Source organism: Esox lucius, chromosome 2 (assembly GCF_011004845.1).
Source record: "Esox lucius isolate fEsoLuc1 chromosome 2, fEsoLuc1.pri, whole genome shotgun sequence".
NCBI classification, from domain to species: Eukaryota; Metazoa; Chordata; class Actinopteri; order Esociformes; family Esocidae; genus Esox; species Esox lucius.
The window spans coordinates 28,161,495-28,178,076 of record NC_047570.1 but is presented as its reverse complement, the minus strand read 5'-3'; the positions used below and the strand labels follow the sequence as shown (position 1 = coordinate 28,178,076).

The window sequence follows — 16,582 nt, the reverse complement described above, 5'->3', positions numbered from 1 at the left end:
TAACATCATAGGTCCTGTAGAGAAGGACAAGAGCACAGAAGAACCTAGTTCCATCTCCCAGCTGACGACCACCGAGGCTTTAGCCTAGTCTGCTGTCTTAAACCAACACCGCCTCTTTATACAATGTGTGTTACTTGCAAATACTGTATAAACAGCCAGTTTAGTTTAGCAGGCCATGCGCGTGCCGAGAAAAAGAGCTATGAGGATTGCTCTGTAGGTATGTGATGTTTTTTTCATGCGGTTAATTTTATTCTTTGTCTTTTTTTATGTGCTTTACTTGGTGAATATCATCCCTTTTTTGTTTTTGGAATTAATATGATATAGTATATTATAGTAACTGAACTTTTAGACCAATCAGGAATCCCCATATATTACAAGCATATTTGGGTATGTGATGTAGCACATGGAACCCTGTTATATAATGTAGGGAAAGGGTGACATTTGGGACTCATACAAATTCTCAAAGCCCACAGTCATGTGGGGTAATGGAGGGAGAAATGGTTGACCTCAATGGGATCCATGCACATTCTCATTGTCTCTTAGGGTCAATCAATTTTATTCAATGCACTTTATACATTGTATGCCACCTTTTCTTCTTTATTTCTTTCTTTGTAAAACCATTTTGTTCTTTTTTTGTGGAACTAGTGTAGACTGTAAAGGTTTGGAAACAGTTTTTGATGCGTAACCTGACACTAGCAAACCAACTGGAGGGACAGTTGACAACTCCTCGAGTTGGGTGACTCTCATGATCCATGTGTTAACTAAAACCTGTAGTCCACCCTATTTCTTTGTGTGAAATAGTTGCTTTTCCCCATATCATGCTCTTTATGTTGGTTCATTGCTAGTAGACCATGGTGGGAAAAGGTGGATTAGCACTACAATATCAGGCAGAGTGAATCTTTCTTTGCTCTTTGTCCTCTACTCAGTCTTATACCCTTGAACAGCTCCAGGTCTTCGAGAGACATGGCTCACTGGAATCATTCACTTACACAAAGTAGTCCACTGCCAGCGCAAAGACATTCTGGCGTTTGACCATAGAGAATGTTAATACAACAATATAACTAGCACTGTTCCGACTCAGGAACATAACTGAAAGACTCTCCAATGTCCAAATGTATGGGATAGGTTTTGCTCCGATAGCTAAATGATCATTTCTCCAGATGAATACTTTGTTGGCAGGACCACTGTACAGATCTGCAGACATGCATGCAGTCATGTACAAGGCTGCTATTATTGGTCATGTGTTCAGGGGACCTGAGCTGTGAGGTTTGCTGAGTAGGACAGCCATAATGATTGTGTTTGACTTCCAATAGATTTTCTTTAACCAAAAGTCTTGAATGAAAAAGGGTTTTCTTTTACCAGTGGTTGAATACTGGTCAATTATTTGTGTCGTGGATGTTGGGACTACCAAATAGGAATAGTTAAATTGCCCAACTTTGTTAAAAGGAAACAACAAAGAAACTGTAAACCACGAGAAAACCGATTTCCATTTTCTTGTCAGGACTCTAACCGACACACATTTGTGTTTGAACGATTGCTGTAACATATGTCTGTGCTGCACGATGCTGAGGTGTAGAAGAATACAGCGTGGGTGAGAGAAATATTCCGCTGTGATGTCATAGCTTTCCATGTTTCCCCTTCTGTATAAACACTGGCCAGGCATTTCCTCTCCCAAGCCTGTTGTGATGGCCATGGGTCAGGGCACATTCAGTCCAGAGGTCCAGTCATGTGACCGGTCAGGAGATGTTCTACATCATGTTCCCTGTCTTGTACAGGTCCCTATAGGCCCTGGTCAAATGTAATGTAGTATATAGAGAATACGGGGCCATTTGAGATGTTGGACAGGTCAATTCCAGCCCATACATGGATACCTCCTGTGTGCCATATTGGCCTGTGTTAACAAGTCATGCCAGTCTTTTGAAGGGCTGGCTTTCTTTTTCTTAGCCTTGTACATTTGTTCACTCCCATCCTTAACCCTTTGGCCCTGTCATATAGCATTAGTTAATATCCACAATGAAAAGGGGCAACATCTGCAGGCTTGGAGGGCAAACTAGTATATTCCAGCCAGTAGGTTACTGTACTGTGGTCATTTTTACATTATACATGTTAAGTCATCCTCAATGATACTGCTTGAGTGAGTGGATTTTAATACATTGACTAGTGTTTATTATTAATGTCCACTTCACAGTTCTAGTTGAAAGTTGATAGGAAATCTGTTAGTCAGTGAACCCTCTAATCCACAGTCATGTCATTGGGAAATATCCTAGGAAGTAGGATCTGAGTCTTGATACACCAGCATAAGAAGCCTTTGCTGTGACTTCACACAAACAGGGTGTGTTCTGCCTGTAAAATCAGCTTCTGACCTAACTTTGCAGAAATGCAGGTTTGGATTGTATCTCTTCAACTTATTACGGAATTTCATTGTGCTTTTTTTTCCAGGTATTCATTTTAACAATGTTTTTTGTATTTTGTAATGTTACGGTGACTAACTTTGTTAATGTTGTTTTATTTCATGCAAATGTCTCAGAGCGTGGGTGTTTATGAATAATCATAGGTGCGTATGCTCTGGTTGAGAACCAAAACATGTCTTCACTTTAAAGAGAAACATTTATGAAATGTATACATATTTCTATATTAAAATATGTATGACAGGGACCAGGGGCAATTTCTAATGGACTAAGGCAATAATCAATATGGTTTTTATTTTCTCTCTGGATCAGAAATATTGGGGAACAATTTCATTTATGCAGTTCTGTTTTCACACAGACAATGGGCTTGACGTCATAGGCTATTAATTTTAGTATTGATATAAAACAAATATATTAATCTTAACTTCCTCTTTATAAAACTAATTGTGTCTGGTTAGACAATTTACTGACAAAGATCTGGCAGGCCCTGCTTTGAGACCAGGTGAGCTCACCACACTGTGAGGTACGTATTGAGCGTTGCAAAGTAGTATTGCTGATGTAGAATCTGTTGACTTTTAGATTATAATGGTAGTATGGACAAGAGAGACCTCATCCTACATCAGCAGTCCTACTCTGAGACACCCGATACGTGGATGGGATTATTCCATGGGGTGAAATGTCCAGAACGAGTCTCATAGAAAAAGAAGTGCATGAAACCACCATGGTTCTCCTTTCCACAAGATGGAACGTTTTTGTAAAAGCTATGCAATCCATTTCTATCTGAAACGTTCGGAGCATTCCCTGCCAGCCAATACACCAGGATGTGGGGAACACAGCCCTTCCAACCAATAAGAACACAGTGATCCAAGACATCATCAAATGTTCGTGTTAACATTCTAGAGCTTTATTCTTGTGTTTACAATCTGTCATTGTATGAAGGTGTTAGCTGTTCTGGAAGGGGGGCGGAAGTGGAACTGTTATTTTGGTGCACTGATATATAATCATACAGTATGACATTATGAATTCCGATCACTGGTGTGTTTTTTGTAAAGAAAACCAATGGTGTGCGTGATGTAATAGTTCAAGAAAATATGGTTATTGTGTTTCAAAAATAAATTATTTTCTTGTAAGAAATGTTTTTTTTCCCTTTATTGGCCTGTCTTTATTAGCAACCTGATGGCATGATTGGTCTTGTCTGAATCACGCCATGTTGCCCAACTACACTGATAAACTTAGCCGCTATGGCATGACAACCTCTACCTAACTTTGACCTTAAACTCATTCAGTTTCTAGAGAAGAATTTAGGACTTCGGGTGAGACTCAATAAATCATCACACCATTTTAGTTTTTAAGTATTTGTTAGTGAATTATCTGATTTAGCGCCACCTATTGACAACAAAAAAAAAAGGCAGCGGTTGACAGTGTATTCTTTACAGAATGTATTTAAACATGAAAGCCAATGCTGAAAATTACACGTTTGTGAAAATAGCATGGATAGGTTTGGGAAACTTGGGTGGGGAGGAACAACATGTGCCTGCTTCCAATTCTCAGGATGGTGGCTGAGACAATTGATGTGGTCAGAATTTCTGCAACCAGAGTGACCAATGGAACAGAACGCTGCAGCAGAAAAGTACCAGCTTAAAAACAAGGCATCTTACTCATCAACTAGTCATAAAAACATGAATGATGAAGTCAAAGTTGAATGAGCCAACAAATGGCTGTCTCCGAGAATACAAATGTGTAGTATCATTATACTGACAGTGGAGGTCAGAAGAGAGTAAGGGAGGAAGGTTCGAGTCTTGAAAAGTCTACTCTGTGTAGGCTGTGTAGGGAGGGAGGGTTGATATAATGAAACAGGTGTTATTGTCTCAAGGATTTAAATGTCAAACACCTCCCATCTATCTATCTACCCAGCACACAGGAGAGGAGATAGCTGTAATTGCTGCATCTGTATATTCTAAACTGACAACGATGAACTACGCTGTGTGATTTTCTCATCTGTGATATCTGTTTTGTACAACGATATTATCTAATCCTCCTTTAGACATGGAGCTGAGATCCATTCTGTCTGTATGAATGGCTATGATGAAGCTGAAATTGTGTGTCAACCTTGTTCTGAATGATGATCAGGACTCAGCACACATGCATTTATTAATTATTGCAACTTGTACTCTTAAAATGTTCACCCTGCACAGCCAGAAGAGGACAGGTTATCCCTCTGAGCCTGGGTCCTCTCTAGGTTTCTTCCTAAATTTTGGCCTCCTTAGGGAGTTTTTCCTGGCCACTGAAATTCAACACTTGTTATTTAATCCTTTGGGTTTCAGGCTGGGTGTTTTGTAAAAGCACTTTGTGTCAACTGCTGATGTAAAAAGGATTTTATAAATATATTTGATATATTGGTTGATTTGATCAGTCAAGACTGCATTCCATGTCGGTGAAGGTGAAAGACACACATATGCATCCCTTCCAGTTGCTCTGGCCGTGCAGGGCTTAATTACCATTGGGTAGTGGTGGTGTAACTAGGGGAAACCGGCCTTGAGATGAGCTGATGGTTATGAGAGGGATTTTCAAGATGAGCTGAAAACCATGATTGTATTATTGCCTCTTTTCGTGATTTCTCTGAGTTAAATGTCATGGATCAAAAGACATGATAAAAGCGAAATCTCCATCTAATGATATGAATTAAACATACAGAATTCATGAATCAATTTCTCCACCTTTGCTTTCGGCAGCAATTCAATATTCGTGTTTTGAGAAGATTACATTTCAATATGTTGATGCACTCAGAAACGTGTGTGTTTAAATATTTATGAATGTGTAGTGATGAACAGATGTCTTGACTGAACAGTGTTCTAGGTTTATATGTTGTGGTTGTTGCACTTAGCTACCTTAAAGGGTTATTCCATTCTTTTGTCGTTACATGTTAGAACTGATTTTCCACTGATTCTCAGGGTTATTTACTGGGATATTTCAGTCATTTATTAGACAGTCTTATCATGAGCAGCAGTGCAATAATCTTAAAATACCTTGTAATAGTCTTAAAATACCTACAGTTAGTTCTGGAAATAATTGTAATAAAAGTTAAATAATGAATATGTTTTGGCCAAAATATATTTTGGCCAAAATAAAAGTTTTATTTTGGCCAAAATATATTCAAGTTACAGTTAAATAATGAATATGGATATGAATATGGGCTTAAAGTGCAGTCTTTCAATTTGAGGATATTCACTAACCCTAAACCAAATGGGTTTAGGAATTACAGCTCTTTAATATGTAGCCACCTCTTTTTCATTGGACAAAAGTAATTGGACAGTTGACTGAAAGCTGTTTCATGGACAGGTTTGGGCTATTCATTCATTATTTCTTCATTAATTAAGCAGATCTGGAGTTGATCCAGGTGTGGCATTCACATTTGGAAGCTGGTGCTGTGAACCCACATTCTGCAGTCTTAGGCTGCAAAAAAAAATCCATCAGAGAGATAGCAGGACCATTAGGAGAGGCCAAATCAATCGTTTGGTACATTCTGAGACAAAAAGAATGCACTGGTGAGCTCTGCAACACAAAATCTCCTGGATGTCCACGGAAGACAACAGTGGTGGATGATTGTAGGATCCTTTCCATGGTAAAGAAAAACCCCTTCACAACATCCAGCCAAGTGAAGAACACTCCAGGAGGTAGGCATATCATTATCCAAGTCTACCATAAAGAGAAGACTTCATGAGAGCAAATAAAGAGGGTTCACCACCAAGGTGCTAACCATTCATAAGCCTCAAGAATAGAAAGGCCAGATTTGCCAAAAAACATCTAAAAAAGCCAACTCAGTTCTGGAACAGCATTCTTTGAACAGATTAAACTAAGATCAACCTGTACCAGAATGATAGGGAAAACAAGTATGGAGAAGGCATGGAACGGCTCATGATCCAAAGCATACTACATCATCTGTAAAACACGGTGGAGGCAGTGTGATGGAATGATCTCAGCACTATTGAGCATTTCACTTGCTGAAGACCAAACTTAAGGCAGAAAGTCCCACAAACAAACAACTGAAGACCGCTGCAGTAGAAACCTGGCAAAGCATCACAAAGGGGGAAATGCAGTGTTTAGTGATGTCCATGCGTTTCACACTTAAAGCAGTCATTGCCTGCAAAGTATTAAAAATGAACATTTTACTGCTTGTGTTATTTTGTCCAATTATATTTGAGCCCCTGAAATAAGGGGACTGTGTATGAAAATGGTTGCAATTCCTAAATGTTTCAGGTAGTTTAATAAGTTAGCAGAAATGCTGCTGAGGAAGTTAGTTTCATCATTAAGGTGCGTGGACAGAGAAGTGTTTTGACTGGGCTGGACATGGGACAGCCAAGAAACAAGAATGAAGAACTTGGGTAGGCATGTAGGATGAGCATTGCCTAATTATAGGGAGGGGCAGTTCCATTCACTGCCCCGTAGGCAAACACAGTGGTCCTATAGAGGTTGCAAGCTCTACCTGGTAGCTAGCGGAGAATGTTAAGGAAAAGGGTGAAATGGAATCTTTGGAAGGTTAAACACCAGACAGGCTGTGGGGTTCTGGATAATTTGCAGGGGTTTGATGACAAAAGCAGGGAGCCCTACCAACAGTTTGTTGCAATAGTTGAGATGTTTTGGATTTTACCTGGGCTGCTACAAATTACGTAGATCATGAACCTGTAGGAGTGAGTTACTACCTGGACGTTTGTGTCCGAAAAGGGTTTTGTCCAGGGTCACACTAAGAGTCTCTGTACTCTGGGAGGAAGACACAGTGGGGTTGTCATCCATAATGGAGAGGTCTCGAAGTGGATAGGCTTTCCGCTACAGAGGAAAAGCAGCTCCATCTTGTCAGATTTGAGGTGCTGGTATTGTAGCATCAAACAAACCTTTTATTTGGTGAAAGTTTCATTGCTGAGCTTGTCCGGTTGGCTTAGTCACTTATATTGGAATTATCATACCTGTTTTACAGGATGAACTCTTATACACCCATGTCAATATAAAAATATTTTTTTCCCATTAATGTATAAATGTGTATAACTTCAACTGTCCATAACAAAGGGGTAAACAGGAAGTAGGCTACACACAGGTTGTATTCAACCCATTTATGCTCATTCATTTGGATGGGCTTAGTTAAAAAAAAAATGAAGGAACCACCCAGAATATTTCCTTTGTACGTTGTACGCCCAATGTTTTTGTGTTTGATAAAAAATATTTGAAACAGAGTACATTATATTTAAGACTGTTTACTGTTGTTTCAATACAATATAACATTACACACATTGTTCATATGTAACATCAATTAACATTTGGCTCATTCAACCAGTAATACCAAAAGGATGTGGTAGCAACCCAAATAACATCCCACAGTGGACGTGAATGTGTGTGTACGGTCACTTGACTTGCTCTTTATTTAATCTTAAAAGACAGACCACAATGACCAATCATCTCCATGACTCTCCCAGACACACACAAGCGAACGAACACATGCATGAACATGTGCACACACAGACAAGGAATATAATTGGAGACAGAGAGCCGCTGAATCATGTTTGCTAGACGTGAACATCCTCCCTCTCCCAGAGCCATATTCCCCCACCTCCATCCTCCTTATTCTAGGGTTAGGGTTAACCTTCTCCTTCCTCTCAACTCTCCTCTGCGTCTTCCTATCCTCCCTTGGGTTCTACAACTGGCAATTATTCAACATAAATGTAAAGGAGACATTAGACCTGTTTTAACCTTTATTTAAACAAGTAATTAAGAATCAGTTATACTTATATTATACTTAATACTTCAGAATCCAAACACTAGTCATACACAAAAGAAACGTTTATCTTCAATATCTTAATCCACTTACACAGGGAATTAAAAGTGAAATGCGGTCATAACCAAAAACGACTCGGCATTATAGCCGCTTCAAACTGGAAAACAGGCCTACAAAACCATTTCAATTTTATCCTTGGGGACCTTCACCCAAAATGTCCTTTTCATTCCAGGGCACTATTATGGATTTCACCAAAACGTTCTTTATCCATTCTAAAATAGTTTCCTGTCAACGATTTCTAACATAAAAGCTTTTGTAATGTATGTTTTTTCGGACCCTAGAAGTATAGACCTACCTAAACCGGACTGAGCACGATTTTAAGCTCGGAAAACGTAGATGTGCTGAACCACAGTTTCCAAACAAGCAACAACAGTGATAGGGGGGGTGGGCATCTGCAAAAACGTCACAGGGGGCTTCTAACAACACCTAGTCACTCCTACTAAACGCAGGTAAACGTACCTCAAAGTCTATTCAAGAACGTTTAAGAACGTCTAAGAATATTTACGTAAAGGTTCCGTTCAGTACGAAATATTTCCGAACAGAACAAAAGTTCACGCGAACTGAATGCTCCCCCTTGTCCTCAAGGCATGACACCAGTGATGTCACAACCTTAGTGCAGTGATAACATTGCATTGCGTGTCCAATCACTTTGCCCTAAATTCACAAGGAGCGTTGTACGTTTTTAGTTACGTCCGCGACGTCGAAATCGGTTTGTTTCATCACTGGCATGGTCTGTAGTCCTAACTGGGACACGAAGCGGTTTCTTGTGTCTTGAAAGATGCTAGATTCACCCAAGATTTGCAGATATCACAAAACTAGAAATGGCAAGCTTCCTTCAGACTGACTGAGTACGGTAGCTACCTTTGCCTAGGTGAGCTGAGTGTAGTCGGCGCATCACAAACAATCTGAGGCAGCTACGGAGAGAAGATGGCGGAGTACTCGCCTGTCCTGCCGATGAGGGATGGTGGAGCAAGGTTCGGTGTCGGACAGCCCATCTTTCCCCGGTCCCGATCCGGTTCAGAATCCGACAGTGAACTGTCACAGAGCCTGGCCCGAACCAAAATCCGGTCGTACGGGAGTACTGCTAGCGTCGCAGCTTCTCTCGGCGAGAAATACGTGGAGCATCGGGTGACGGACAGCGACACTTTGCAAGGGATAGCCCTAAAATACGGAGTAACGGTAAGGTTGTTACTGATACACAATTTTGTCAATTTTCAACAGATCTGAAATAAATCACATTCAAACGATCTATCATTGTCATGTCTCCGAACATTTGCCCCTTTAAGTTGCGAGTCATGCTATCAGATAACGGTACTGGAGGGACCAATAAAGGCCATTTCCTTGCTGCCGTATCATGGTTGCGAAGATATATCTATGGTTGCGGACTTAGTCCGGCCATCCTTGTTCTGATGATATAAATGGAACAGACCAACAAGCTTCGAAAGAGGAAGCATCGAATCATGATCATCCCATCCAAAGCAGATGCATCAGATACATGGTTACCCTTACATTGTTTTGTTATGATAACCTACGTTGTGTAGCAATGTTGGCTACTTTCTGCTCTAATGTTGGTTGACACTTGTTCACTATAATAGCATAACAGTAAGGCATCACAAGAGTTAGTCTGATCAAATAGGAAACTTCAGCCACATTTTTAGTTCTCTGGTGGTCTTTTGTACCCACCTTTGTAGCTCATTGCCTCCGATGGTCAATTCCTGCATCCCCAGTCATATGTCCAGCTATGGCTTTTGTTTAATCTGGTGTACACATAAACAAGCCTAGAAACACTGTGGCCTTCCATTTAAGGTAGTTGACCATGTGTGCCTAGGTTAGGGGTATTCAAATCTGGCCCTCGAAGCCAGTTCCACTCCATTTTTTCTTTGCAACCCTCTAATCAGGGACTTATTCAGGCTCAAGACACCAGGTGGGTCAAATTAATGATAAGGTAGAACAGAAAACCAGCCGGCTCGGGCCCTCGTAGGGTAAGATTTGAATACCCTATGAGGAATACCCGTGCCTTGCTTTTCCAGGGGTCTGTCACCCAATCTCTTTACGACCTACGTTCGTTTCTGTATTGAGCTATCACCAGGCTTTGATATTTTGTTATTGTGGTGTTATTGATATTGCTATTTAATTTCTAAATGACAGCTTTATAGTAGCAGTTATGTGTACTACCATGTTATTCATACTGTTTTAATCATTGCCTCACACTATTCTCCAGATGGAGCAGATCAAGAGGGCCAACAAACTATTCAGCAACGACTGTATCTTCCTGCGTAACAGCCTCCACATTCCCGTCGTCTCAGATAAGTGTTCTCCCTTCAATGGCCTGTCTCTGGAGTCCCCTGACGGAGAGGCCCAGGCGCAGGACTTCACCCCGCTCTGTGGGGTGCAGGACAGAAACCGGGTCACAGAGGAAGACCCGTTACCACCTCCCACCTCGGCCCCTGGGGCAGGGGATAAGGACATTGACAATATTAAACGGCACCAGCCCGAGGAGCTGTCGGCTAAAGACTTCCTCCACAGACTGGACTTGCAGATTAAACAGTCAAAGCAGACGGCAAGGAGGCTCAAAGAGGAGGAAGTGAGGTAAGGACACACAAGGGTTTGTGTTATCAAACTGGAAAGTCCAGTTCGCCTTTAGCCATCACATGCGGCACCAAAACTCATATGATCAAGAGCAGTGTAGTATAATGAGAGTAGTATGTCGCAATTGGCCTGCCACCGTCAGGAAACCATACTGAACATCAAACCATACCAACATCTGAGGTGAAAACATTTGTTTGTAGGAACCAGCTTGGTGTAGGTAACACATGCAAACCCCACAAGTGGTAGGAGCTTACTGTGATGTTCAGACTAGGGGTGGTCCTTTAGCCAACAGTCTTGTAGCCAAAATTGGCTTGTCAATCAAACCAGAGAGGTCCAATCAGCAGATGGTGTGACGTTCAATCATACTGCTGACGATAGGAGTGTGATATTCTGCTTACCCTAATATAGGAGATGGAAAGCTGCCAAATTCCCCTCTCATGGCCTTCAATTGGGTACTGATTTTAAATGCTAAGTCATGCCAACTTACTGCCAAATTGTGGATGGCGTGGGTATGAGAACAAAAGCAGAAGGTGTGTGTGTGGGAAGCTCAGACCAGAAGATGCTGTGATGTTAGCAGTGTGCCTATTCTGGTACAGCAGGGGAGAGAGTTCTTCGTCAACCGTATCTTTTTCTGTTCCTGGTCTACCTGACTCCCAGTGTAGCCTAACATTGAAACCTCTGTTTTCCTTTCTATCAGATTTCTTTCCAAAGGGTTGATGTTACCTGACTGAAACATACACAGACAACAAGCTATTACTAGTTATACAGACACACAAACACATGATTGAGAAGATCTTTTGGTGGAGTGGGTGTTATTTCCACCTACTATCTTCCTTAACCCTAAAAGTAACCTTAAGCCCAAGCCAAAAGCAAAAATACATTTCTTACATATTTTTGTCTGATCTGGGTTTTAATCCTGACATCCTGTGGTCTTAACTCAGAGCTTCAGGACTGTGATATCTTTTGTCTTGACAGCTAGATATCTCGCTACAGGATGTTTGTTTGATTGTGATGAAAACAGCTTGAGGGTATAAGAGGCAACTGAAGTATGATAGATTACTCTGAACATGAATAGTCTTTCTAGCTGCTCTTACCCTAGTGGGGGCCGCTTGGTAGTAGTGCTGTCTAACCAAACATTGACACAGCCTCGGTGGTTCTTCCACTACTGAAATGGTTCTTCCATCTGAATTGCTCCCTGAGATGTTACCATCCAACCTTCAGCTCTACCTACTACTTTCTGTTAAAAATACTTTAGGGTCCTCACAGAACTTGTTAGTATTATGTTCATAGATAAAAAAAAAAAAATTCTGCAACTAATTGCATCCTCTTTTTCACCGCACCAAACTGTTTAATAAGTTTCACTTCCTTAAGGAAACAATGGCATATCCTTGAATCATTACCCTCTAGTAGCATTGCCCTCTAATAGCATTGCCTTTAACCCGTAGAACCCTCCCCCCTCCCTTCTTGGAAAAGTGTCAGGAGGGAGAGTACACTGCTGCCGCTACTAGTATGACTCAGTACTGTTGTAGACGACAGCCACAATTAGGAATTTTTGAATGTAAAGAAGACTTCTGCTTGGTGTTAAAGTTATCATTATATTGAAAATAATTATTGGGAATGAATGGTCAATCCAACAGCCCTGGTCAGAAGTAGCTTATAATTTAGGGGTGTAGGGTTCAGTATGGGACATAGAGACTTGGTAAACTGCAGTAGACAGCGGTTACAGTCAGTCAGGTGCTAGTTTGGAAACTTTTAACACAGACAGCCACACACTAAACACACTACTACCGGTCTAATGTACAGTACCAGTCCAAAGTTTGGAAGCACCTACTCGTTTAAATGTATTTATTTACTTTTATTATTTTCCACTTTGTAGAATCATAGTGAAGACATCAAAACTATTAAAAAATTGTAACATTAGATTTGTCAAACTAGCCACCCTTTGTCTTGATGACAGGTTTGCACATTTGGCATTCTCTCAGCCACATAAGGAGGAGTTCCACATAAGCTGAGCACTTTTTGGCTGTCCAGCTCATCCCTAACCAAATTTAATTAGGTTGAGTTCAAGTGATTGTGGAGCCCAGGTCATCTGATGCAGCCCTTAACAATTGTTCTGTTGAAAAACAAATGATAATCCCAGTAAGTACAAACCAGATGGGATGGCGTATTGCTGCAGAATGCTGTGGTAGCCATGCTGGTTGTGTGTGCTTCAAATTCTAAATAAATCAGTGTCACCAGCAAAGCACCCACACATCGCCACACCACATTCTCTATGCTTTGCAGTGGGAACACATATGCAGGGATAATCTGTTCAACCACTCTGCGTTCCACACAGAGATGGCAGTTTGAACAAAATGTTTCAAATTTAGACTCATCAGACCAAAGGACAAATTTCGGTCCGGCATGAGGTCAATTTCTTGTGTTTCTTGGTCCAAGCAAGTCTCTTATTAGAATCAGGCATTCAGCCATGAATGCCTGATTCACGTAGTCTGCACTGAACAGTTGATGTTCAGATATGTCTGTTATTTGAACTCTCTGAAGCATTTATTTGGGCTGCAATCTGAGGTGGATATAAAAAGTATACACACCCCTGTTATAATGCCTGGTTCTTGTGATGTGAAAGAACGAGACAAAGATAAATAATGCACTCAGTCTTTTTGGGTAGGAGTCTATTAGCATGGCACATCTTGACGTGGATATATTTGCAAAAGTACTCCAAATCTTTCAGATTGCAAGGACATCGCCTGTGCACAGCCCTCTTCAGATCACCCCTGGTTAATTCTGAACACAGCCACATCCCCAGTTATAAGAGTGTGTGCACACTTATGCAACCAGGCTATTGTAAGGTTTTTATTTTTCATTTTCCCTCCTTGGAGATTTAAGTTTTTCAATTGAACTGTTCACATTATAGGTGGAAAAATGTATCTTTGTCTCATTCTTTTACATCACAGAAACTTGCCATTTTAACAGGGGTGTGTAGACCTTTTTAAATCCACTGTATGTAATGAATATATGTTTCCGTGGCACCTATGTCTATGTGAATAATGGATGAATGAGTCTTGGGGAAGTGTGGTGATGAAAGGGGTGCGCGCACACACATACACACAGAGGGACAGACTGACCGAACGCTGCTCAGCTACCAGCAGCAGACTCAGCGTGCTGAGAGGCTGGCAGTAGAAGTCTACCCTAACCACTGCAATCTTCCACCCCCCTTATGGTTGCGGTGAAAAAGGCTTCCTCTCCCCCATGTTCACTTATCTAAAGATACAGACATAGAAATAAGGCCGGGGAGGTGGCTTCCTGGATGGTGGCTATCACTTCTGAAATGTTAGTTGTAGAGGCGAGGGGGGGGGTGGATTATAGCACCAGGGTATTGACATGCAGCCCTGTCAGGTCACATAGGTGACCAGACCCTCTGCTGTCTGATCTGTCAGATAATTCTAACCTGCCCTGGAAAGAACAACCTCTCTCCTCACCTCCTCAAGACACATTGGAGGAGGTCGGGGGAGTTGGAGTCGACGGTTTGGGGAGGAGGGAGAGTGTGTGTTTTGCAGAAAGAAGGGAAAGACGATTTGAGTGGTGAATAGTGGGCATACAGTGTTTAGGTGGGGAGAGGAAGCTGACAGGGGGAGTGTGGCAGTAATTAGTTTGTTCTTTATGCCAGCCCCCCCCCGCGCTCTAATAGGAACGTCTCATCTCCATGAGGGGAGACACATTACTCCTCTACTGTGGCTGCAGAACCTTGACAGGTTTAGCTACATGCCATTCCTCTTTGTACCTTCAATACAATTGAGGTCTTTTTTTTTTTAAATTTATTACAACACGTTTAAAACCCCCAAATCAGCAGAAGTCTATTGACTTAGGAAGTTATTGTCCTCTGTACTCCAGGGCTGTGTCTATGTTCCTCAGCTGTGTTGCAGTAGCCCAGAACAGCAGACAGCCAACCGGCTGTGTGGTTGGACCAGCATCTGTATAGTGATCTGTCTGTTATCCAGTAGCGGTATAGTTATCAGTCTTTGTGGTTAGGCTAGCAGCGGTATAGTTATCAATCTGTGTGGTTAGGCTAGTAGCAGTATAGTTATCAATCTGTGTGGTTAGGCTAGTAGCAGTATAGTTATCAATCTGTGTGGTTAGGCTGGTAGCAGTATAGTTATCAGTCTGTGTGGTTAGGCTAGTAGCAGTATAGTTATCAGTCTGTGTGGTTAGGCTTGTAGCGGTATAGTTATCAGTCTGTGTGGTTAGGCTTGTAGCGGTATAGTTATCAGTCTGTGTGGTTAGGCTAGTTCAGCAGCAGGCCTGTGTTTACTCAGCTCTGTAGTCAGAGAACAGAGGAGCGTTCCCCTTGTTTGAGCAAATATGCCTTGTGACACACACACAAACACACAGATTTTGGTTTGAGACAGCTTTAGTTAGCAAACACTCAGCTAATAGGGTGTCTCTTAGCAAATACAGCAAATTTGTGTGCCTGCGTGCGTGCGTGTGTAATCTGGGTCTGTTTTTAGGTGTTCCGGCTAGCCTAGGGCATGGGGAACATATCTGCGTTTCAGAAATCTCCCAAGGATGGAGAAATGCGTGTGTGCGTGCGTGCGTGTGTGTGTGTGTGTGCGCGCGTGTACTGATGTGTACAGTAACCTGCTCTTTGTTCACAGGGACAGTGAAGAGGAATACACACTCCCTGTTTCATCATACCAGGAGATTTAAAGGACTCACTGGTTTACCTGACGGACTGGGGAACGTCCATCCATCCTGTCATCTCTTTTTTTTTATCCCATCTCTCGTTTCACTAAACCACGCCGCTGAATCTCATGTCTCATTGAACTGAGGGATTCGTCACTTGCCTTTTAAATTTGTAATTTATTTTAATATTATGACTATAGTTTTTTTTTACTGTAGTATTGACTGTAGGTACTACAACACTCATCCGCTCACTACAAGTGTCCATCAAATCAGGCTGTTGTACCGAGCACCCCTGTGCAGTGTTAGACAGAAAGACAGACACAGGTGTTCAAGGTATTCACTGCTCTAAGCCGACAGGCCAACTCTGATGATCCAAATCCCTCCTAGAATAGCATCAGCCCAGTAGATGGATAGATATTGAGACGTCTTCAGTATTTCATCTTCCTCCTCAGTGTTTTAAAAGTTTGCTCTGTCTCAAGTAGCACCCTCTTTTTTGATGTATCGCTTCTTTTGACCAAAGCCTATAGGTTTCTGGTGAAATATAGTGTACTACATTGGGAAAAGGTCCCTTTTTGGACTTCTTGACTAAATACTTGCAAGAAGCTGCGGAAGGGCAGAGTGGAAAAGCCTTTTACATGTTTTGTTTACCTGTTAAGAAGCTTATATCTGAAACAGAAAGGGAAAGCTATTTTTGATGTGTGAATGTATTGTTTTTAAAGTGTGTGGAATTATTAAACCATGCCTGAGTTTTAATGTGCTTATTTTCTTGTTTTTATAGAACAAATAAATGCTACTTAAAATATTCTGTGTTTCCTCATGGTTTGTGTTGATAACATGTCTCGTATAGTCTTGAGTGGCATCTTGTTGACTGGACGGTCAGGATGTGAAAGGCCTGAATTCCTGTGCCTACCCTTCCGCTGAGATTTACAAGAATGAATACAACGTGTGCATGTCATTCTATAAAGGAGGGTATCTGGAATAATCAGGTGCTTTGTTTTGGACTCAACAGTCAAGGTTTTTGTTCTGAAAATATTTCAGCAGAATTAGTTATCTCGATCAATAATGATATTGCCTCAAAATCCTG

The 16,582-nt window shown here is 41.4% G+C and overlaps 1 protein-coding gene across 1 annotated transcript; it reads left to right on the top strand.

The window, feature by feature from the left end:
* Positions 1-8,902: 8,902 nt before the first annotated feature.
* Positions 8,903-16,251, top strand: lysmd2 (LysM, putative peptidoglycan-binding, domain containing 2). Its single transcript, XM_010877930.4, has 3 exons — positions 8,903-9,411; positions 10,454-10,821; positions 15,471-16,251. The coding sequence occupies exons 1-3, from the start codon at positions 9,160-9,162 to the stop codon at positions 15,520-15,522; spliced, it is 672 nt and encodes a 223-aa protein (XP_010876232.1). The 5' UTR covers positions 8,903-9,159; the 3' UTR covers positions 15,523-16,251.
* Positions 16,252-16,582: the final 331 nt, after the last annotated feature.

Coding starts and splice junctions, on each gene's coding strand:
- lysmd2 (XM_010877930.4), top strand. CDS start 9,160: ATGGCGGAGTACTCGCCTGTCCTGCCGATGAGGGATGGTGGAGCAAGG. Junction 9,412..10,453: donor CCCTAAAATACGGAGTAACG/GTAAGGTTGTTA, acceptor ACTATTCTCCAG/ATGGAGCAGATCAAGAGGGC. Junction 10,822..15,470: donor CTCAAAGAGGAGGAAGTGAG/GTAAGGACACAC, acceptor CTTTGTTCACAG/GGACAGTGAAGAGGAATACA.